Consider the following 22,334-nt stretch of genomic DNA (forward strand, 5'->3'; position numbering starts at 1 on the left):
TGCATGAGTATGTGCGTATGTATGTGTTGGGGGGGGTGAAAGGATGTAGGTGTGTGCGTCAGAGTGTGTGTGAGGGTGTGTGTGCACACGCTCACCCGTGCATGAGTATGTGCGTATGTATGTGTTGGGGGTGGCATGTTGGGGAGTGAGGGAATGGGTGTAGGTGTGTGCGTCAGAGTGTATGTGAGGGTGTGTGTGCACACGCTCGCACGTGCGTGAGTATGTGTGTATGTATGTGTTGGGGGTGGCATATGTTGGGGGGTGAGGGAACGGGTGTAGATGTGTGCGTCAGAGTGTGTGTGAGGGGGTGGGTGTGTGTGGGTGTCTCATAAAAAACCACCAGAGACAACATTTCTTTGAAAAGAGCACACTGATGGCCCCAGACCGTCCAACCCTGCACGGGCCCCTCACCTTGGACTTCGATGCCTTCCTCTTCTTGTCAGGCCCCGAGGAAGCTCTCTTTTGGACCTGTACCAAAGCACCAACGTTAACGTACACCCTGGACCTTCACAAAGTGCTGTCTTCTTTCAAGGATGGGGGATGCCCCTGCAATCCCCTCCCTAAAGGAGGGAGGCCGAGGCCGGCCCCTCTCGGGGATTCAGGCACCCAGCTGGTGAGCTCCAGAGCAGGGGACCCTCACACTGACCAAGGAAGGAGAAACCAGCCCAGGTGAAAGCCCCTCAACTTCCAGTGCCGGCAAGCTAGGAGGCCCCATCGGAAAGAGGGAAAACAAAGAGCTTAAGCCCAACAGTGTCGAACTCTTGGGGTCACATCAGAAAGCACGAATCACTCACCAAGCTGTAAACTTCAACACTGATCTCAAAGTCATTGGACACGTCTTGCCTAGAAGATGAAGGAAAGCATCAGCACCCATTGCTCCACCCTGCTGTGCCCAGTGCCTTCTGGTCACCGAGCCTTGGGTAGGCAGGGGGCCAGCCGGAGGGAGCGGTCTGGTTCCCCTTGGCTGACGGCAGAAGGCCACTCTGTCCCCTAGGGAGCGCGCAAAAGTACGCATGGGGAGCCAGGACCACCTGCCCAGACCGGGTTTTAATTCCAGAGAGGAGGCACTAAGCAAAGAGAACACTTGCCCCAAAAGAGGAGAGAACAGGCAGCACCTCCTACGTGCCGGAACCCCCCCGTCCCCAGGAAACCCAGGCTGAGGAGAGACGAGAGAGGGCACGTGACACAGAGCCAGGGGACAAAGCCCAGAACACAGCCAGGGACGTTTCGTGGGCGAGAGGCAGCCAGAGGAAGGCTTCAAAGAGCAGAGGTATTTCTGTCTGGCACCAGAGCTGGCGGGCAGCCACGTTCAAGGGGAGCCAATGGCGTCACGCCTTCCTCCACAGTCATCAGGGTCCAATGGTAGGACTGGCGAGGGCCCTGTGGCGGCGGGCGACCTCAGCGTCTTCCATGTCTGACTGAATGTCAAACACTCTGCAGCACCCGCCTCAGCCCCCTAATGGCTGTCAGAACGACCATCATTCTTTCCATCCATTCCACCGGGAGACGTCTTTACATGCTTGGGGCAGACACCCCCTACATCACCAACAGGTTTGAGACCCCTCGGTCACCTGCCACTGGACTTTACTGAGTAGGGGAAGTGACTTTCAGAAAAGGGCTCTGGTTTAAGGAAGGTGGACGTATCAAATCGACCTTGGGCTGATTTCATCAGGGAATTCTGCGCCTCAGGGCCCAGAAGCTCCATCCACCAGAGCTGGTCAGCACTTGGCCACACTCGCCCTGTGCCCTCCCACACCAAGGCCCACAAACAAACTGTGGTTGTGGAGGTACAGGTAAAGGACACTCCCGGGTTCAAGGTGCCATCTGACCCTAAAACCTTTTACTCCTCCAGGGATGCAGGGGGGGCGTGACTCCTGAAAACCAAACCCTTGCACTTACAGAGTAAACGTGGTGCTGAACGTCAGAGCGTCTCCAGCAAGGGAGTCCGCCGTGCTGGCCAAAGGCGTTGCGACCATATTCTCGGCACCTGCTTTCAGCATAATTAAGTAGTAATTTGTTGCTTCTGTAGAAAACAAGACATCTATTTCAGAAATGCGCACTCAGGCTTGGCCGCTCTGAAAGGCGCTGTGCGGGGTCAGCGTCCCCCAGGGGTCATTCCGGCTTTTCAGGGGTCTCGAGTTCCCACAGGCTTGTGTTAGGGGCGGGGACCCCCAGGCTCCGAGGCTGTGCCAAGGCATCCCGGGCTGACAGTCCAGCTGCCAAAACGGAACTGGACCCAGTGATGGCCGGAGCAGAGCGGACAGACCAAGCCCTCAAACAGTCTGGGGTGTGGCTCCAAGTGCATGAAAAAATGCTACTTCTAGGAAGGTAGCAGCCCCCGCCCCCAGGTCTTATGCCAAGGCAGTGGGCCTCAGCCCGTTTGGGAGGCGATGGTCAGCCTCCAGGACCTCAGGAGGACATTCCCACCTCACATACAAAGAGCCAAACTGCCACAATACAGCACATCCATCCGCCCAACGACAAGCCACTGCCCCGTCCCCGATCAGAAGAGGAAGGGTTGGAATGCCCTCACCTCTCAAAGTCACCCAGTGTATGCACGGCTTGAAAGGTGATTCCAGGGCAGAAATGGGCTCAGGGGATGAATTCCCGCACCCCCTGCCATCTGTGCCCAGCTCTGTACCTGGGGCACCAGCATCCCACCTGCTCTCTGAGCTGGGTCACAGACAAAGTCGGCTTTCAGAGGCAGCCGGAACTCCGAGAGCGCGACGCAGCCCCGCGACGGAGCCAGCTCGCTGGACTCCGGGCCGGCTCGGGGCCGTCGCTGAGGCCCCTCTGCCTTCAGCTTAGTAAGTTCTTCGATCAAAGCCGCTCTCTTCTCGGCTGCGTAGAAACGGGCAATGTTTCAAACCAGGAAGTCCCCACTCTTCCAGCCAGCGTCTCACGAGGAGGCAGCATCCGGGAGAGGCGCCCAAAGGGGCGGCCCCTTCGCAGCTGGCACGTCCCCCCCACCCTCCCCGGCTCAGGGGGCAAAGGCTGCCCCAACAGCCCAGGGCTCTTCTGCCCTTCCCCAGCTACGCTTCAGGAAGGCACGACAAATCCTCTAGATGGGCAAGGTCAAGAACCTCATGGCTGTGGTTAGGAAAAATTTAGATTTGAGCCAGAGAGGGAGAAAAGCGACTTCTGCCTCTCAGAGGCCCCGCCCGTGCCACACCCACCATGCCCGTCCCGTACTTGCGATCAGGAGGAGCCTCTCGGCCTCAGCCTCTTCCAGCGAGCCCTTCCCGTGCTCCTCATCAACACAACAATTCAGAGCCTGGCTGGCCTGGTAGATGACGGTCTGCTGCAAGTTGATGTCATTGTTCAGCTCCTGGATCTTCTGCTTGATGTTCATGTGGCAGGAGGACGCGGTCCTCCTCTCTTCCAGTTTCGAGGAGACGTCCTCTCTGCGAACGATCACCTGCTTTATCGAAGGGCGCTCGGTCCCTTTGAACCTCTGAGAGCGGTAGGCATCGATGCTGTGGAGAAGGCAAGGGCAACGTCTCAGCAGCGGCCACCCAGGCCCACCTCCTGCAGAATCCGAGGGCAGCATCCCCCCAAAAGGGGACACTGCCGAGGCAAGAGCCGGCCGGCTACGGCCTCCTGGGACGCTCCCGGGCGGCTGGCAGCTCAGCATCCCCTTCTGAGGCCCCACGGGGAAGGGCCCAAGGCAGCAGGATTTTGGCCCTCCCTGCCCAGATCAGCCAACAGGAACCGTTGCCCACAAAGACTGGTTTTCTCCCCCCTTCACCTATAGAGAAGGTCGCGGTCTCCAGAGCTGAGGCTATCCTCAGACTCGACTCTTGGGACGCGAGCCCTTTGGAATTTTCCGGGCTTTGGGCTGTCATCACTTGCATCATCTTTTATCTCCAGACTGGGCAAGGAAGCAAACACCTGAAGAAAAGCGTATCGGAGGGTAATGAGTATCTAACGCATCTCCACTGAAGCTAAATCACTTTGCCCACGTGGTCCCCAAGGCAAACCCAAAGCTGACCTCCTAAGACAAACAGCAATGAGCAAAATCTTTCTTGGAATTTACTCTCTAAATAGTACTCCCTCCTTCAGGAAATATGCAAGCTGTCTTGAAACTGAGGCCAAGCCTGCTTTGAAAATAAGGGGGAATGTGCCAGCCTTGTCCCTGGCGCTGCTCCTGTGGGTCCCCAGAGCACTTCCGGGCACGCCAAGGCCTCCCACTCCCCCTCGCTCACTCTGGGCCGTCCCTCCCCCAGAGCTTCCTCACCTCAGGACTCCTCACATTTACTGTTTCCACCAGCGGGGCCAGTAAGGACATGGACGAGATGTTCAGGGCCTCCCCCGGCTCATCGAGGCTGTCTGCATCCTCACTGCTCCCCTGAGGCTCCAGGCCCAGCCCGTCCTCCTCCAATACGTCACTAAAGATGTCACTGATGACTTTGGAGCTGTTGAGGATGTCGTCATCACCCACATTCTTCTCCGCATCACGTACCTCTTCTAAAAAGAAAAGAGTTCGACACACCAGGGGCAGGACAGGCGGCCGGGGAAGGCAGCTGCCGCCCACTTCGAGGGGAGCCTCTGAGCCCAAAGGCTGTGGGCCTGAACATCTCCAGCACCTCTCCTGCTGCTGCTGCACAAGGCTGACCCAAAGTCTGGGCTGCTCTCAAACACCCCAGTAGGACCCAACCAGCATCCATGTTCTCAGCTCACCAAAGCCCTCTGCACAAGGCCCAGCGGCCCTTTCCCCAGGTGACCTGGCGTGGGAGCCTGGGGTCACCCGCCAATACCCACAGTGGGGCCGCAGACACCTCGAGGAAATGGAGACCCACGAACCTGTCTGCTTCTCGACCTCAGGGTCCAAAGCGACTTTGGGGGATTTTTCCTCTAAGAACAGAGTTATTTTCAAAGGACTAGATGTGGTCATTTTGCTTTCAGGAAGGCCTAGAAAACAAGGGGAAACAGCTTTCAACCTCATCTCCTTAAGTTTTCAAACCAGAAAGACTTCCAAAGGCCTAAAGATTTAGTTTAAACACAATCAGCCACTTAAAAATATTTTAAAAGAAAAATATTTTACAATAATAACAGACACTTAGATAACCTTGAAGGTTTGCAAAGCCCTTTACAGACATTCTCTTTTAAGCCTTACCAATGACTCAGTGCACATGTATGTGTGTACATGTGTGTGCACACATGTATGTACATGTAGTGGGGGGTACAGCTATGATTATCCCCTTTTGACAGATAAGGGCACTGAGGCCCACGTGTGCAGGCCTGGCCTAGGGTCACCCTGTGAGCAGACTCCGTCCTTATGATGGTGCTTGGCACACAGTAAGGGCTTAGTAAATGCTCTCCAGCTCAGCAGCCCAATCCATCCTGCTGCCTACATCTAGAATTAGGAAAGGGGTTAACTAGAGAATGAGCCCCTCCCCCCCAGTTTTAATCTCCCTTAATCTATTAAATAAAATATCTGCCTCTTAATGGAAACATCAACTTCAAAGTCACTTAAAAACACAATTTAAAAAATTCTGTCGTCCACACGTCCAGGCATGAGGAATGCCCAGTGTGAAAGGGCCAAGAGATCAATAACCACAAAGTATCTGACGCCATGATGGGGGGTGGGGGGCACAGGGGTCTGCCCTGGCAAGGACTGAGGGGGCAGGGCCCATCCTGTCCTACGAGTAAAGGGAGAGCTGGGGGGGATGGTGAAGCAAAGGGGTTCCCTCCGCCCTTTCATTAAGATGGCTTCCGGGGGTCAGAGAATGCCCAAACAACCAACATAGATTAAGCACCTACTATTCCTCCTGCTGGGAATACAAGAGCCCCTGTCCTCCAGGGGCTTACACTCCCCAGGGAGGTTGGTCAAGGCACCAGAGAGCTAGAAGGGAGGGAAGAGCCTTGAATGGGCCCGGGTAGGCCGGAAGGCGGGGTGGGGCTCTGAGCCAGACTTCGGACAGAGCTGGGGCCACCAAGCGGCCAAGCATTCCGGACTGGGAGCACAGCCTGGCCAAAAGTGTGGAGACGGGAACTGGTGTGTATACGATACATAGCAAGTCAGCCACTAGGAGAAGGGCAGCGCCCAGTGTATGATAAGCCTGGAAAGGGAAATGCCTCCTCCTGATAAGCGTGGTTCCATACATAATGAGGGATTTCCCCAGGCAAGGACAAAACGCCCCTCAAGTGTTCACTGTGTACAGAGCCCTGGGCTCTCAGGACGAAAGGCCGGCCTCTGGACTGTGCGTAGGCCCTTCCATGGCTCCCATTTCACAGGCCGTAGGGTTGGCTGAACCAGGACAAGTCGCAGCAGGGGCCTTCCGGCCCTTTGGTCTCAAGGCTGAGCCCTGTTTTTCACCATCCTCACTCTGGATGCCCACCACTGCACACGGTGCCTACAGGCGTATGCGCCACCAGAGTGGTCCGGGCTGATCTCGCCGGGGCCTGGCACCACGCAGAGACTCATTCATCCTCCACAGCAGATGCTGGCAGAAACGGCCCACCAGCTTCCCTCGTGCCAATCAGCACCGTGAGGGGATGCCCGGGGCGGGGCCCTCGAGGGGACACTGAAGCAGCTTTCCACATCCTGGCTCCTTTCACGTGGCTTGGTGTCCTTTTCCAAGCTTCCTCAATAGATTAGATGCATCCTGATGGTCACCACCCACACACTGCACCACCCCACCCCACCTTGGCCCCAGGGCCATTCTGGACAGTCTTGAGAACTATATCCAAAGCCTTTCCAATGTCCCAGACCCTTCTCCAAGGTCTGCCCCAAGTGGCAAGGCTTCAAAAAGCCAGCATCACCTCCAACCATGAAATAGCAAAGGAGTCACAGCCCCCACCATCTACCCACCCCCACCCCGCAGCGAAAGGGAGAAGATAAAGGTCAACGGGTCATCTCTCCCTTGGTGCACAGTCATAGAGGTGCTAATGGTGAGAAAACAAAGGGGCACAGTGACCCTATAGGCCCACAAGGAGCTTGGCCACAACCGACATGGCCAGGAAAGCTCTGCTTGAAGAGGCCTAGGCATCGGCCTGGCCCACTTAGGGAGGGCTCTAAAGCCCAGCACAGCTCACTCTCTCAAGCCAGAGCTGGCTTCCTTGCAGAGGAAGCCAACCAGATGCCTCTCGAGATGCGCCATTTTGGCTTTTAAGCAACGAGGGATCTGTTTCCAAACTATCGATCATCAGTCCACATTTTGAGAAAGACAAGCTCACCAACAGGCTTGATGCTGGGAGACTTCACGGGTGTCTGAGACCCTGCGGCCTGCTCCTTCTCGGAATCAGGCTGGCATTTTCCTGGTAAACCATTCTGACACGGGGTTTCCTATGGAGTGAGATGGAACAGAGACAGTAAGCCCTCCTGCTTCCAGAGTCCCAGACAGGTCAGGTCTTTGGGCGTTGCCGTCCCATAAATATTAGGTGGGATGCTGACAGAAGTCCTGTTCTAGAGAGCCCGCAGACCCCAAGGAGTCTGGGGATTAATTTCAGAGGGTCTCTGAGCTTGGGCGGAAAAAGCAGTATACCTTTACTGCTACTAACCTCAAACCGGAATTCAACATTTTCTTCCATTATTTAAAAACATGATTCTAAGAAGGGTCCAGCAGACTGGCTGCCCAGCCGGCCCCCAGCCGGCCCCCGGCGTCCAACACTCAAACACGGTGAAGAGAAGCCCTGATGCCTCTGTGACACACACACACACACACACACACACACACACACACACACACACTCCCCTTCATTCACCGTGTCAGTGCCACAACTAAGCCGATCTTCCACGTCTATACAGAACAGCAGTCTACTCAACACCTTTTGGGGGATAAGGAGGAGAGAGACAACTGAGTCCAGCTGGAAAGGCGGAGTCTATGTATAGGGAGCGACCTTTGGCCTGCTCCTCCCCTCCCCCCAAACACCAATTAGATGTATATCCTCACAGGGGAACCTTTCAAAGCAGCCGCTCAAAATCACTTCTGCCCAGAGCAGACCTCTCCCCTCCCCACCTTGCGTCGGGTGCTTGTAGCGACCCGGCCCCACGGAACCGTCTGACGCCGTCCTCTGGCTCAGCGCCAGGGGTGGTGTGTGCCCACTCCCCAGAGAGGCCTGCCTTTGAGGGCGGCCCCTCTGGGGAGGAGGCACACACACGGCCAGGCAGGAGAGGGTGTGCCCAAGGCCGCCATGTCACCAGGAAGGCCCTGAGCAAGAGGGATGTTATGGGAACAGATCAGAGAGGAGCACAAAAATGAGGAAGTGAGGAGAGGAAAAAGGCGGTGAACACGCATCCCCGCGCGGGTGCCGGGCCAGCCTTGCAGAGTTCCTGCAGATGTAGCTGGTGTGCACGATGACACGTGTGCTCCTCTGGTTCTGGAGCCATGGGTCAGCACCGCCAGCCTTGCGACCTTCCTTAATCCCCATGCAACACCAATCCAGAAATCACTCCACTGTCTCTCACCTCTGTGGCGTCTGTCTGTTTATTCCTCGCGGTTTCTCCTCGCTCTGAAGTCCACAAATTGCCCTTGTCCAGACGGCCACGGAGACAAGCGAGTTCTTTCTCTCGTTCCTGAATTCACATTGAACAAAGTGAACCCTGCTGGCCCGAGAGCCGGGCCGGCAGCTACCTGAAGCCCACCTCCGCCCTGGCCCCATCACTGGAGCCCGCGTCGGCCTCCCCCAGCGGCGACTGCCCACCTGACTCACCTGCTTGAGCTGCTGGCTAAAGGTGGCAGAGGACGGCGCCACCTTCTGCTTCAACAGCCTCTCCTGGAGGGCCTTCGTATTGGGGGTGATGAGAGGGGCACGAGGCGGGGTAGGCGCCACGGGGCTCACCCTGCTGTGCTCCTGGCAACGTTCTCCAAAACGCTCCAGGAAAGGCTTGATGCCGGCTCCCCCTACACACACAACAGAAGACCAGGGGTCACCACCGGTCAGCGGGTGAGGATGGAGGAGGCCGGGTAGGGACTCCCCCCAAGCCAGCCTAAGTGGTGGGTGCGGGAGGAAGAAGGGCCCTCCTGCCCCCTCCCCCCCCCGGCCAGAGGCACAAACCGGGGCGGCCCAGGAGGAAGGAAGGGCCCTACTCCCCCCATCAAGACAAGAGGCCGCTGAGGATGAGGACCCCGAGCCCCCACAAACAGGGGAGGCCCCTGGAGAATTCTTCAAAAGAACATCTTGAAAAAAGCCTCAATTCCCTCAGTTTCTCAGACACTCATCTCTCCCTGCTCCCTCTATCTACATCTTGGCTGGTGCCCAAACCGCCAGGTAGCCCTGGTCGCCCGACACAAAGCGGTCCGGTGGTGGCCGAGTCTAAGCGGACAGGCAAAGTCTCCCCCCAAGGCCCTTCCCTTCCGTCTCAGTGAAAGACACAGAGCTGCAACTACTGGCCAGTTGACGGCCGTCCACACAGTCCCAGTGGATGGGCTGGGAGGCCAAGAACGTTGGGGAAGCAGCTGGGGGGTTGAGGGGAGGGGGGGCCACAGTACCCAGGGCACTGGGCCGGGAGTTAGGAAGAGCCGAGTTCAAATCCAGCCTCAGACACTTACTAGGTGTAAACCTTTGAGCAAGTCGCTTAGCCTGTCTGCCTCAGTTTCCTCAACTATAAAATGGGGGTGATAATAATGGCACCTCCCTCCCAGCCTAGTGGTGGGGAGCATCTTCTAACCCTCAAACCACTAAATAAGTGCCAGTTATCGTGATTGTGATGATTATCCTTCTTGTCACGATTTTGGCCCCTGCTCTGCACGGGTAGCTGCCTCGACCCCTGGGCAGCCTCAGCACTTTCCCCGGACTCAGACAGCTGCTCTTCTCTGCCCCCCAATCTACTGTTCCTTCATCTGTCTACGTCTAACTGGGGAAATCCCAGGCCACACCCACACACATGTATACCCACAACTGCACCCCTACGCACACGTATGCACTCATACCCCGAGCACAGAGCTGCAGACTTGCAGCACACACATGCAAACACACACGTGAGCACACGCACACGCACAGGCGATCCAAGAGCTACTTGAAGAGGACGGCCTGTGGCACACTGGCGCCTCCCGGGCACCTACTCTGCGCCATGCACTGGTGACTCGCCCGTGGAGCTCCTCTGGACCAGAAGCATGTCTCAAACCCAGGCTTTCTGGCTCCCAGGCCGAGCCTCTCACAAGAACAGGCTAAAATCACAAGGGAGGGGTCCATCTCCTCATGCGCAAAATGCACAGGCCAGCCCCGCTAAGCATCCTCCAGCTGTGACCCTCGCCCCCCACCCCCCAGGCCGCGTGCTGGCCTGGTCCCTCCAACCACCAGACGTCACCTGGAGTCACAGCCTGGTCCTTTGGGGGAGGCCCCCGGGCTCCTCGGGACGGCCCGGGTTGGGATGGAGTGGGCCTGAGGCCGGGCTTCACAAGCTCGCTCTGCAGGGTCTGGCCAGCAGGGGTTTCAGGAAGCAAACCCGCGTCCTGCCCCTTTCCTCGTGCAGGGCTACCTGCGGGCGTCGTACGGGATTTCACCGGGGAGGGAGCAGCTTTCTGAAAAAGCAAACCCAGGTGAGGCTCGAGCTGGGCCCTCCCACAACCTGGGCCAAGGCCAAGCCGAGGTCTCCTTACTGTCCCTGGGCAAGCTGCTGCCTAGAGGTGCCACGTCTGCCCGTTGGGCATCCCTCTGCATTCTTGGGATGCCATCTTTGGTGACGGCTGTCCCGGGACCCTCCTCAGCCTGGTGGAGAGCACGTTAAACGTCGTTCCTCACTTGGTGTTCTCAGGGTCCCCCCAGCTGCCCTGGGAATGTCCAGCTCTCCACATATCCGGTTCCCACTTGGCTAAGCTCTCTCCTGTCCCTGGCACTCTGGATAAATAAAGTCCTTCACTATTACCACCCCTCGGATTCACACCCAGTGACAGGAGGAAAAGAAGCCTCTAGGTCACTGAGTCACTGACGGCCCCCCCACCCACAAAGACGCACTCACCTGAGGGCTATTGCAAGCCGCCGCCACCGCACGGCTCCGAGAGGCCTCCCCTGAGCCAGCTGCTGAGCCGGCCGCCGCAGCCCCTGGCTCCAGGCGGGAGCAGCCGGGAGCTCTCTGGCCAACAGTGCCGCTATTGATACGAGCAGATGCTCCCGTGGAGGAGGAAACTGGGGACAAACAAGCCGTACCAGGCTGCTCTTGGCCACGGCTGGGCTTTGCAGATGGACGGCTGAGGTCATCTTCCCAGGAACAAATGGTGGCGGCAAGGTTGGCCAAGCGGCCCCTTCTCCCAATCGGGGTGGCTGCGGGCGCGTCTGTGCCGGGAGCGGGGGCTGGGGCCGGGGCCGGGGACGCGAGGACGCCGTCTGAAAGGAGAGAGAAAGAATGATCCGAGAGGGCCAGGGGGCCCACCTGTGGCTGCAGGAGCACTGGGCCCAGTACCACATGGGCCCTTCCCTGGAGGCCCTCCCCACGCTCTTGGGAGAGCTACGAGACACATCTGTCCTGGACCACCCCACTGAGAACCCAGGTAGTGCCCCCACGGCCCCTCGGCTCAAACACAAGCTCCTGGCTGGCGCTTTGAGCCCCAGCCCCACTTCCAGGCTCCTGTCTATCTCCTTCCTGCGCTCTGTGCCCCTGCTCAACATGCCTCCTTCCTGTCCCTCTCCTGCCTCAGGGCCTTTGTCCTGACTGGGCACCATGCCAGGGGTGCCATCCCTCCTCACCTCCACCTCAGAAAATCCCTCATTCCCTTCAAGATTCCGTTTTAGCCCCACTTTCTATAGGAAGTCATTTCCTGATCTCCCCCAACTGCCCTTATCTGTTCTATCTCCACACGTGTATGTGTACCTATGTATGTACACAGGGCGTCCCCCACATCTGAGTGTGGTGCTGAACTAGGCTTCGGTAGCGCCAGCCTCATAAATCACTTCTTGTGGACTGATCAGATCGTCCCCAAGCAGGGACCTGAACCTGTAGGGGGGTGAGCACCATCCCCGCCACCTCGCTATGCTTCCTAGACACGTCCTCTGACAGCCCTCCAGGGGGTGATACCATGTCACATGCCCTGGGCCTCCCGCCTCTCCTGGCCAGAGGTCAGGCTGGCTGCTTTCAGCCCTGCCTCCCCTTGGCATTTGGGTTCCCTGCAGTCTAAAATATTGGATTGGGTCTTCTGCTGGGGTCCGACATAGGGTCAGTGGGAGGGACGTGATGATGCCAGATGGAGAAAGGCTGGCCTGGAAGTGAGGGGCCCCGGGGGCTGGGCAGTGGGCAGGCAGGACAGACGGGGCCTTGGCACACATACCGTCACCGTCACTATCCCAACCGCGACGCTGCTGCATCAGTTTCTGCATGCGAGTTTTTACAGAGGAGGCCACAGGCATTTCAGTTTTGGCGGTTGGCATATCTGCCTCCCGCACCAGTGATCCACACTCCGCCGGTGGCGCGCCAGCCGCAGTTGGTAACAGAGGCTGGGCCGCGGTGTGAGAAGGAAGGGGTTCTGGAGAGCAAGAATCCACTGGCTGTTTGTTTTCCAGGTTAGAAGCCGGGACTTCAGCGTGCTCTGCACAGGGTCGTTTCGAAGGTGACGGCTTGGGACAAGTTCTTTCTAAATATTAAATAGGGTAACAATAGTGTTAGGGCATCCCCATCCGCTTTTTAAAATCAAAGCTTCTGCAACTGCTCATTTTCCTATGAATGTTCTTCCATGCACACAGCGCTTCGGAATTGGCAGAATGCTCTACACATCCTCTCTCCTCTGAGCCGCAGGCCAACCCTGGGAAGTAGGCCCTGCTCGTATCCCCATTCCACAAGTGGGGAAGCTAAGGCTGCAAGGTTCAGGGACTTGCCCAAGGTCACACAGCTACTACATGTGAAGGAATCTTGCTGACTCGGGTCTTCCTGAAAAGAACCATGGTCTGAGAAACACCAATTAGTCACTCTTACGATGGCTCCTTTCTCTGACAAAAGGTTACAGCATATGGTATATAATTGCCCCAGGAAATACTTCAAATCCTAAAATCTCTGAAGGAGTTAGGGGCACGTGTTAAGAGAGACGACCCAAACTTTAAATACGATTTCTGAGGCATGAGAGCCACTTAGAATGCTCGTCCCAGGGGCAGCTAGGTGGCACAGTGGACGGAGGACCAGCCTACACTCCCCCCACCACTGGCAGAGGGGCCAGTCCGCGAGCATCAGACGGTGCAGACATTTGCGGGCATTTTCACTCTATTGACAGCTTTTGCTGATTTTTTTCTTCTTCTTTTTTTTAATCTTGTCACATGGGATGGCTCTCTGGGAGGGGGGAGATACCAGAGGTAATTATAGCGAGATGTACAAACAAACAAAAGCCATCGGGAACAACTTATTTCTAAGAGGGAGCCCAAAGTCCTGCCTGAAGCCAAGGCTTCTAGAGCAATGCCGATTCTCTAAGTCTGACCAAGGAACACCCCGGCTCCTGACAGTCATCCAGCACACTCAACGACGCCACTTTCCCGCCTCAGGGCTCTCCGACTAGAAACACATTCTCCACTTCGGAAATCACCTGTTTAATTCTCTTCACTTGGCCTGATTTTCTGAGGTAGAACCTGGGCCCTGGTCCTGCCGCCTGCAGGCCCGGGAGCACCTTAGAGCCTCAGGAGAGCCCGACCTTATGGCCCAGGGCTCAAGCCTCACCCAAGTCTGTAAGCCCAGAGCAGTCAGGGCAGCTGTAGGGAGGGAGTCATTCCCAGCCTCCCTTCCTCACGAGGAACAGAGCCTGGCTGTGAATCCTTGGACATGCCTCCGTCTCTTCCAAGGGACGTTTGCTAGGCCCTCTCCCTCAAAGGGTTCTGAGGAAACCCCTTCCCAAACTTCACCCTCCACACTGGCCGCCTCCTCCGCTCGCTCTGTCCCCAGGCTGCTCAAACTAAGGACAAGGGCAGCACAGCCTAACTCTGACTTGGCAGGGGTTGTCCCAGACGCCCCCCTCCCCACTTCCTCTGTCCACCAAAGACCAAGGCCCTCCCTCGTGAGCCCCCTCCACTCCCCCTCATCCTTCAGCCTTTGCTCCAGGCCCTGAGATCCGCTGGCACCCCTGCAGCGCCCTCCTCCCCTCGCCTCTCCCAGACCATCCTTCAGTCTCTTCCCCGCCACTCCATCTCCAACTGTCTCCTTGCCCCCCCACACCCCTTCAGCCTCTCCCTGGCTCCCACCCCTGCTTAATTACCGGTGCTCCCACTCTCCCTAGACTCTGCCACCCTGCGCCCGGCCCCAGACGGCTCAATTCCCGGAAATGCCGTCTGCGCTCACTCGAGATTCAGCTTGCAGCCTTCCATACCGCTGACACTTTCTCACAGACTCTCGAGCCTCGGTTTCCTCCAGGCCTCTGGGGTCCCTCTCTGGGCCTACACCTGGGAGCCTGAGATGCCTCCTCCGGGAAGCTCTCTCCCCTTCCCCTCGGACACCTCGTCACCTACGTGAATCACCTCTACACAAAGGGTGCAGCTCTGCGGCCACCCAGCGCGGCTCCGCGGTGGCCCTGACTCTTCTCTTCCCCTTCCGCCTCCTCCTGTCCCCCTCGCCCTCCCTTGGCACAGGGCCTGGAGGGCTCACATTCTGCGGCTCACTGGGCCGGGACAGTCCCCGGACGCCCTCTGGGACTACACCCCACCCAGGTTGATCAGGCAGCGGCTCTGCACGACACCCACGGCAAGCTGCCAAAACCACCCCCTCCTTCCTCCTCCAGACCAACGAGCTTCCGATGACCCGGCCTGGAGTGAGAATAAACGCAAACTCCCTACTCTGGCCGCCCCCCCCCCCCCCCCCCCCACAGCGTTTCCAAGCCACCCAGGCAGCCTTCATTCCTGAGGGCCATCAACCACTCTCCAAAGTGGCCGTCACCTCCAGCCCCTAGGCCTTTAACCAGGTCAGTCCCTTCTCATCTCTGCCTGAGAATCCTTCAGTTCATGGCTCAGCCATGGGTGTCACTGCCCTGCTGCTTCCCCACCCCCCACCCCTATCAGCCCCCAACCTCTGCAGGATATTTGGGTACATGCCCCACCACGGAATACAAGCTCCCAGAGGGCACTCCTCCTCACCCCATGTGGAGCTTAATAAATGCCCAGGGCTGTCATCTACTCAAGATTTCTGCAGGTGACCCCGTGCTGACAGAATAGGAAGCCATAGACCACGCGCCCCTGGACTTTACCTTCCTCCTCTTTTGGGGGCAGCTGGTTACTGCTTTCCGTAAGCGGCTCCCTCAGTCTCTTGGTGTGGGCTGCGACCCTGCCAGCCGCCTTAGGCCGCTCAGCCATCTTTTTCTGAAGATTCTCTCGTCTGGCACGAGTTCGTTCAAGCAGTTTCTGAGGAATTGATGCGATAGATGGTCAGCGAAGTACAAGGCCAAAGGCCCCGAGCCACTGAACGAGCCCAGCCGTGTCTCTGAAAGAAACACACTGTGACCCGATGCCTAGATCCACCCTACGAGGCCCGCACAGGGAACACCGGTCTTGAGGATGACAAGAGAACACATCAAGTTACCACGCTAAAACACAAGTCACTTTTCAAAAGAAAAAACCCGGGGCAGCTAGGTGGCGCAGTGGATAAGAGCTCTGGCCTCAGACGCATGACATTTACTAGCTGTGTGACCCTGGGCAAGTCACTTAACCCCGACTGCCCCATCAAAACGCAGAAAAAAAAAAAAAAAGGAAAAGCCCTATGAAAATCTCACATCACATGTCACAATAAGGGAAGGGCAGCATGAGTAGAGCCCTGATCCATTGGATTGGCTCAGAGGCTTTGTCTGGCCAAGTCACCTAACCTCTACCAGTGCCCCAGGCAACTATCCCAAACTAGGAAGTCAGGCAATCATCAAATCAACATTTATTAAGCTCCTACTGTGTGTCAGGCACAGCACTAAGTGCTGGGGGTCCCTGTCCTCAAGGAGCTCAGTCTAATGGGGGAGATGTCATCCAAACCCACAAGGCCAAATAGGAGATAATTAATAGAGGAAAGGCCCCGGGCACTTAGTGGAGCTGGGGAAGGCTTCCTGTAGAAGGTAGGGCTGGGGGAGGTCAGTAGGCAGAGCAGAGAAGGGAGAGCGTTTCAGGCCTAGGGTCCAGAGAGAAGGCCAAAGCAGAGAGATGGACAGTCTTGTTAGTGGAAGAGCCGGGAGGCCAGGGTCCCTAGACCAAAGAGGATGTGTGGGGTACTGAGGTGTAAGGAGACTGGAAAGGCAGGAGGGGCCAGGGTATGAGGGGTTGTGAAGGGCAATCCAAACGTTTTGTATTTGCTCCTTGAAGCCAGATCTGAGCTGAATAGAGGATGGACTGGAGTGGGGGGAGACTCAGGTAGGCAGACTGCCCCCCTCACAGCAGCTACTGTGCTAGCCCAAGCCTGAGGTGATGAGGGACTGCACCAGGGTGGGGCCCAAGGGGAAAAGTGGGCATATTGGGAGATGTTCCAAAGGTGAAAATGAAGGCTTTGGCAACAGCCTGGGGGGGCGGGGGGGGGGGCTAGACAGTGATAGGGAAGGGAGGAGGAGGGAGGACTGGAAGGGAAGATGAGGCCCAGAATTATTCGTCTGGATTAGTGGAGTGAGCTTCTGAACCTGGGAATTCCCTGCAGCACTGGAATCCCAGATCTGAACCAAAAGGCTAAAGCTGTTGACGTTTTACCATTTCGCTGAGCTGTTTCTGAGTTTCACTCAAACTGTCCAATTGAGGAAGCTCTTCTGAAGGCAGAAGCCAGGCCAGCTGTGCCTCCCTCCCTTCTACCAAATCCTGGGCCAATGGGCTCAGGCTGCAGGGAGGAATCGAAACCCCGAAGAATGCTCCTTAGAGTTGTCAGCATTGGAACTGAGTGCTGGGAGCCACGCTTACAAGAACAGCAGGGGCAAACAAACACTGGGGAGCAGGGGGAGTAAGAATGAATTCCAATGCATTAGTGCTCTGACTCCCACCAAACAGAAGATGGCACCTCATTTCTATAAGCTATGCTTATCTCTGTAATTAATGAAGACCAAAGAATTAACCAATGCTGGACTTAAAAGGACTGTCTTGGGCCAAGGAAGAGTCATTGCTCCTGGAAGCCTTAGCAGCGCTGAGACGCCTGGCGGATGGTGCCCTCGGTCCCTGCCCCGCCAGGCCCGTCTGAGTCAGCTGTCTGCAGAGCTCCACACAGGCGCCTGTTTCTTGGAGGGAGAAGGAAGTCCTCCAATAAGCTATTCAAGGAGTCGGAAGAAAGGCTGACTGCTAAGTGGCTCAACTGAGCAGACAATTAACAATCCAAATCTCGGAATTCATGAACTTTGCAGTGTCAAGTGTTACAGAGGCACCCAAGCAATGGGGGAAAAAATTTAGAAGATGAACGTTCAGGTTTTCTAATGATGCACCCCACCCCCGCTGGCCTAGACAGCAGAAGCAGCCACAGCTGCACCCACTAGCACAACACCTGGCACACGATAGGTGCCTCAGCAATGCTCGGTCCCTTTCCGGGGACAGGTCCACATTCTAGTCTTTTCCGTTGGAAAATTTCTGGCAGTTTCTAGTTACTGTGTGCAATGCGTCATACCAAAAGAATGTGACTTTGCCCAACAGACACAGTGGAGGGCCCATGGAGGCCTTGCCCAGGCTTCAGCCCAGCTTTCCATGCTTCTGAGTCACCTTTCTTTTCAAAAACCAGAGGAAGGAGAACAGAGAAGGGAGAACTGAGGGCCTGCCCTGCCCCACCCAGCCCCAGCCCATCCCCAGTCCCAGCCCCTGCCCCTGCTCCTGCCCCACCCAGCCCCAGCCCCAGCCCCAGCCCCTGCCCCTGCCCACATTTCAGCCTCTCAGCTTGGAAAAGAGGAGAAGAAGTAGGAGGGGGGAGGAGGGAGGAAGGGCAAGCTCAGGCAGCAGGGAAGGGCTGGGAATGATTTGAATCTGGCCGTCAGCAGCCTCAGAGATGGACTGGGCCCAAAGACTGTGTTCCATCATTCCTTACCTACTAAGGAAAATCCCTCAGGCTGTTTATGTGAACAGAGCAACGGTTCCAAGTCACACTAATGGGCCAGAATGTCAGGGCACAAACTTAATCTGCTAAGAATGCAGGATGAGCCGGTGCTCAATGTCCTGTTGCCGCAGGCGGAGTAGGACAGAAAGGAGCTGGGCAGCCCTCTGCCCAAACGCCTCTGGCCCGGCCTGCCTGAGGTAGCCCTTTCTGGGTTTGCTTGGTGAGCCATCCTCTGACACCTCCCTCTCCTCCCGGCCCAAATCTCTCCTTTGAGCACTAGTCCAACACTCCCATCACTGCGGCTGGCACTTAAATTCATGATGTTTGAAGAAGCAGCCCTCCTTCTCCTTAAGCCCTGCCCGGCTTCCTCCTCCCATCCTCCCAGTCACCCTAACTCCTTTGCCCCTGCCTTGAAGCAAGCACAGCCTCAGAGACAGGTCAGCCAGCCTTAAGCCTCTCCCCGCGCCCATCCAGCTTCAGCCCCACTGTCAAAGGGGCCGGGCCACTGCCCATTCAATAAACTCCAGTGACCCCTATTTCCTCCAAGATCAAATCTAAAATCCCACTTGGCTTCTAGAGCCTGGCCTTCTCATGTACTCTACAACCCAATGAAACCGGCATCCTTCCAGCTCCTGCTTCCAGGCATTTTCACTGGCTGGCTGTCCCCCATGCCTGGTCCTCCTCCTCCTCCTCTTCTGGCCTCTCCCGGATGCTCTCAGCTAAATCCCCACCTTCTAGGTGAAGTCTTTCCTGGCTGCTTCAATCTCTGACATCCTCCTCAATTCCTCTTGTTTATACACATGGTCTCCCCCATGAGACTGGGTGCTCCTCAAGGGCAGGGACTGCTTTTCTGCCTGGCACACAGTGGGTGCTTAATCAATGCTTGGACTCTTTGACCTCAGCCACTGCAGATGTGACCTCCTCCTTCACAACCAATCAGCTGCCAATTCTGCCCCACCCCCAAAACTGGCTGGTAATCCCACAGCCACGTTTCTCCCTAGTCAACTAAGACCTTCATTATCTCTTTAAGAAACTGCTAATTAGTCTCTCCTGCCTCCAATCCTTTCCTTGCACAAGTCAAAAACCTTCTTCATGCACAGAGGTCTAAGCCTGCTGAAGACCACTACCCACACCCACCTGTTCACTAATTCCTTAAGGCCTGAAGACTGAAATGCAAATTCCTAATCCTTTCACTCAGCTCTTCTGAGTCGACTGTGTGAAGTGGTTGGCCATGCCTCTAATCACTGGGCTTGTCCAACATCAATAAGTGAGTGGGGCCGATCAAGGAGGACCGAACAGCCCAAAGCTGGAAAAGCCTAAGCTTTTTTTGAGGGATGCATCTGGATGTGGCGGTAGCATTCCAGGCTGGGCAAGGAGATCCAGGTCAAAGAAAAGGGGGGGGGGGGGGGGAAGGACAGGTATCGTGAGCGGGCACCAGGACTGGAGGGGGCCCTGCCCTGCTGGAAACAGCAACAATCCCAGCCTAGAAGACTTCCACCCTAGTCGAGATTGGATTGAATCCTGCTTCTTCCCTGCCCCCTCCTAAATCCAGAACAATTGTTTCCTACTATCCTGGACCCAGGCCACCCCACCTCCATCCTCTACAGCCCTGATAAATGCTTCCTTTCCATTTCTCAGTCTGTTCCTCGTCCGATTTGGAGCTGCAAGAGGCTGTGAGAAGTCATCAAATCATCTAGTCCGACTTCACCCCCATCCCTGCCTTTTACAGATGAGCAAACTGAGGCCCTGACAGGTAATGCCACCATTCAGTCACAGAGATAAAGAAATCAAACTTAGCCCTCTGATCAAATTACCAGGTTCTTTCCACCGTATACCATCTCCCTGCAGAAATTCCACTCTTCCTCAAAAGGTCCAGCTGAGGTCAAAAGGGATCTTCTCTTCTTCCTGATTATCCTCCATCTTGTACCACACTTCCTAGAGTATGATCTCAACTATTGGACTGCAGACTCTATGGAGAGGCATCCCTACTACCTTGTACACAGCAGGTACTTAGAAACATCTGCTGAATTGAAATGAAAGTTCCTCAGCCCAACCAGCCACCCCTCAACCATCCCCCTACAAAAATGGGTTTGCCCAGAAAGTTCCTTGGACAGGCTCCAGGCCATTCAGTTCAAACTTCACCTGGCTCCCCAGCCCTGCACAAATGTACGCAATGACAGCTAGCATTTATTAAGGTAAGCCACTCTGCTAATAAGTGTCTGAAATGGGATTTAACCTCCAGGCCCAGGGCTACAGTCGCTGAGCCACTCAGCCGCCGGTAAAGTACAGAAATGAATGAAATGTATCAGGCACAAGGCTGACAATCTCGTTTTCGTAGTTCAGCTCGGTCTTCGCTCTATCCAATCACTGCTATTTTCTTTGAAAACACGGTAAGCCCAAGTCTTGGGGGTAAGACAAAGGATGCAGGGGGACTAGATGAAAGGGAGCGCCCTTCCCTTTAGCCTTTACAAGTCTGGTCATTTCGAAATGTCAGTTACTAACGCGTCAGTTACCGCTGCCCAGACTCCACCCCCCCCTCCCCCAGGGCGCTTTTCCTTACAGTCCGGACTCGTTTGAATTCAGACTGGGGCGTCTGGGCCCGGCCGGTCTAACAGAGGAGGGAGGGGCCTTCTGGGAGGAGGAAAGGGTTTCCCGAGGTCACGTGGCCAGTAAATGACAGCGCCCGCCCCACCCCCACCCCGCCACGTACAACCTGTCTCGGAATCCCGGAGCTTCAGAGCAGAAGGGACTCCGAAGGCCCCTGGTCCAACCAAACCTGAACAAGAAAGACTCCCCAGAACAAACTCCACAAGCGGTCTCTGCTCAGGCACCTCTGAGGAGAGGGAGTCCCCCGTCCTCCCCTATTCTACTCTTGGAAATCTCTAACTTCATCAGGAAATTTTCCACAATACTCCACTTTGGAGATGAGAGGTCGGAGTACAGCTGGACAATCACCCCTGGGTGCTGGGCCCCTCTTACAGCAGCCCCAAATCGCATGGACTGATTCTAACAACTCCCTGCCGACCCTGGCCTCAGTTTCCCTATCTGTAAAGTCAGAGTTGAACTAGGTTAGCACTAAGATTCCTTTCAGCTCTGGACCTTCTAGACTCATTGTGATCCCAACGACCAGATGGCCTGAGAGCTCCCCAGATCTGCCTTCTTGTCCCGTCCATCCTGCTCTTGGCAAATTGAACTGCTGGACCCAAAGATCCAAACTGGACATGGTTCCCTCACTAGCATCTTCCAGTCAAAGTGGGCCAGGGTCCCCGCCCAAGCTCAGAGAGACCACACCCCTCTCCCACAAGCCAAGACCTCTCCCACGCCCAGACCCCTGCCTTCTCGGCTCCAGGGACCCCAGACGCTTGCGCACTGGCAGTCCCCAGCGAGCCCTTGGGGGAGCCGGACCCCTGCGCGTGCGCATTGACAGCATCCCCGCGCGACCAAGGTGTTTCTCTTCCTCAACACCCCTCGCGGCGCGTGCGCACTGGCAGCGTCCCCGTGGGCCCCGAGGGGACCCCAGCACCGGTGCCCCGATCTCTGAGATCAAGGGAAGAGGGCAGGAGCAGGAGTGAGGAAGGGGCTAGAGGCCGCGGCCTCAGCTCACCTCGGTGAACGGGTCCATCGCGCCCAGTGCAGCAGTCGGCCCGCAGACTCCGCCGCTCCGGCGCCGCCAAGGAAAAGGGTAAGTGTGGGCCTAGGACTCCGGCGGGGTGAGCCGGGCTGGGGTCGACGTCAGGAGGACTGGGCGCCGCGGCCGCGCTCAGCTCGTTCAGCTTTGGGTCGTGAGCACCCACTCCTATGCGGCGGCCCAGGCTGCCGTTCAAATTTGAATTTCAGCGCCCCGGAGCTGCGCGTGCGCACCAGGAGGGGGTGTGTCCCGGCGCCCCTGGGCTCTGACGCGGTCACGTGACTCCTTCGCTGGGGCCGGGAGGTTAGCATTGCGGCTGCGCCTGGGGGGGGCGGGGGCAAAGAGCGCCTGCCTCCTGCGCGTGCGCGTGCTGGCTGGGCGCTGGCTCTTCTTAGTGTGGCTGTGCTGGAGTCTTTTCCCTCTAATTCCATCCTTCTTAATCCTTTGCTGTGGCCCGAGAGCAGAAATGGCCCAAGTCCAGGTTTCCCGCCTGGCTGGAGCTATGGCCATGGAGGTCAACGAAGGCAGTCCCCTGCTTCAGCCTCGTTATACTGGGGGAACCCACTATAAGAGCCTCTCCCTAGGATGGGGCAGCCGGAGCTTCGCTGTGGGAGGTACTTTGTCCAGGCTACGGCCCAGAGACCTCCCTCTCAGTCCCAGTTTCTTCGGTAGATACTTTGTATCTATTTCTGTTGCGTCCTCTTCCGGCTTCTTCAATAGATATTTTGTATCCACTTCTGTTGTATCCGATTACAGAGGGAGCCCGATATCGGGCTTGGGTCAGGGCAAGCTGGGTCTGAGGGTCTGAATGCTGCCGCCTACAGAAGGTCGTAG

General features: G+C 56.7%; 1 protein-coding gene across 4 annotated transcripts in view; it reads right to left on the minus strand.

The window, feature by feature from the left end:
- Nucleotides 1-21,565, minus strand: part of ANLN (anillin actin binding protein) — a 33,329-nt gene extending 11,764 nt beyond the window's left edge. For 2 of the 4 annotated variants that reach the window (XM_027835780.1, XM_027835783.1), the window contains exons 1-16: nucleotides 21,477-21,565; nucleotides 15,090-15,243; nucleotides 12,207-12,509; nucleotides 10,904-11,268; nucleotides 10,253-10,466; nucleotides 8,656-8,846; nucleotides 8,411-8,518; nucleotides 7,180-7,288; nucleotides 4,804-4,911; nucleotides 4,238-4,467; nucleotides 3,749-3,891; nucleotides 3,193-3,476; nucleotides 2,662-2,841; nucleotides 1,900-2,023; nucleotides 795-843; nucleotides 412-468 (exon numbers count right to left, since the gene is read on the minus strand). In XM_027835780.1, the coding sequence (XP_027691581.1) occupies nucleotides 412-468; nucleotides 795-843; nucleotides 1,900-2,023; nucleotides 2,662-2,841; nucleotides 3,193-3,476; nucleotides 3,749-3,891; nucleotides 4,238-4,467; nucleotides 4,804-4,911; nucleotides 7,180-7,288; nucleotides 8,411-8,518; nucleotides 8,656-8,846; nucleotides 10,253-10,466; nucleotides 10,904-11,268; nucleotides 12,207-12,509; nucleotides 15,090-15,243; nucleotides 21,477-21,494 (2,637 nt within the window). In that variant the 5' untranslated portion in view covers nucleotides 21,495-21,565. Of the gene's footprint in view, nucleotides 1-411; nucleotides 469-794; nucleotides 844-1,899; nucleotides 2,024-2,661; nucleotides 2,842-3,192; nucleotides 3,477-3,748; nucleotides 3,892-4,237; nucleotides 4,468-4,803; nucleotides 4,912-7,179; nucleotides 7,289-8,410; nucleotides 8,519-8,655; nucleotides 8,847-10,252; nucleotides 10,467-10,903; nucleotides 11,269-12,206; nucleotides 12,510-15,089; nucleotides 15,244-19,686; nucleotides 19,858-21,476 lie in introns of those variants that run through there. The other 2 variants (XM_027835779.1, XM_027835781.1) reach the window with 2 other exon arrangements.
- Between the last annotated feature and the right edge of the window lie 769 nt (nucleotides 21,566-22,334).

Source organism: Vombatus ursinus, unplaced genomic scaffold, assembly GCF_900497805.2.
Source record: "Vombatus ursinus unplaced genomic scaffold, bare-nosed wombat genome assembly UNPS02014817.1, whole genome shotgun sequence".
NCBI classification, from domain to species: Eukaryota; Metazoa; Chordata; class Mammalia; order Diprotodontia; family Vombatidae; genus Vombatus; species Vombatus ursinus.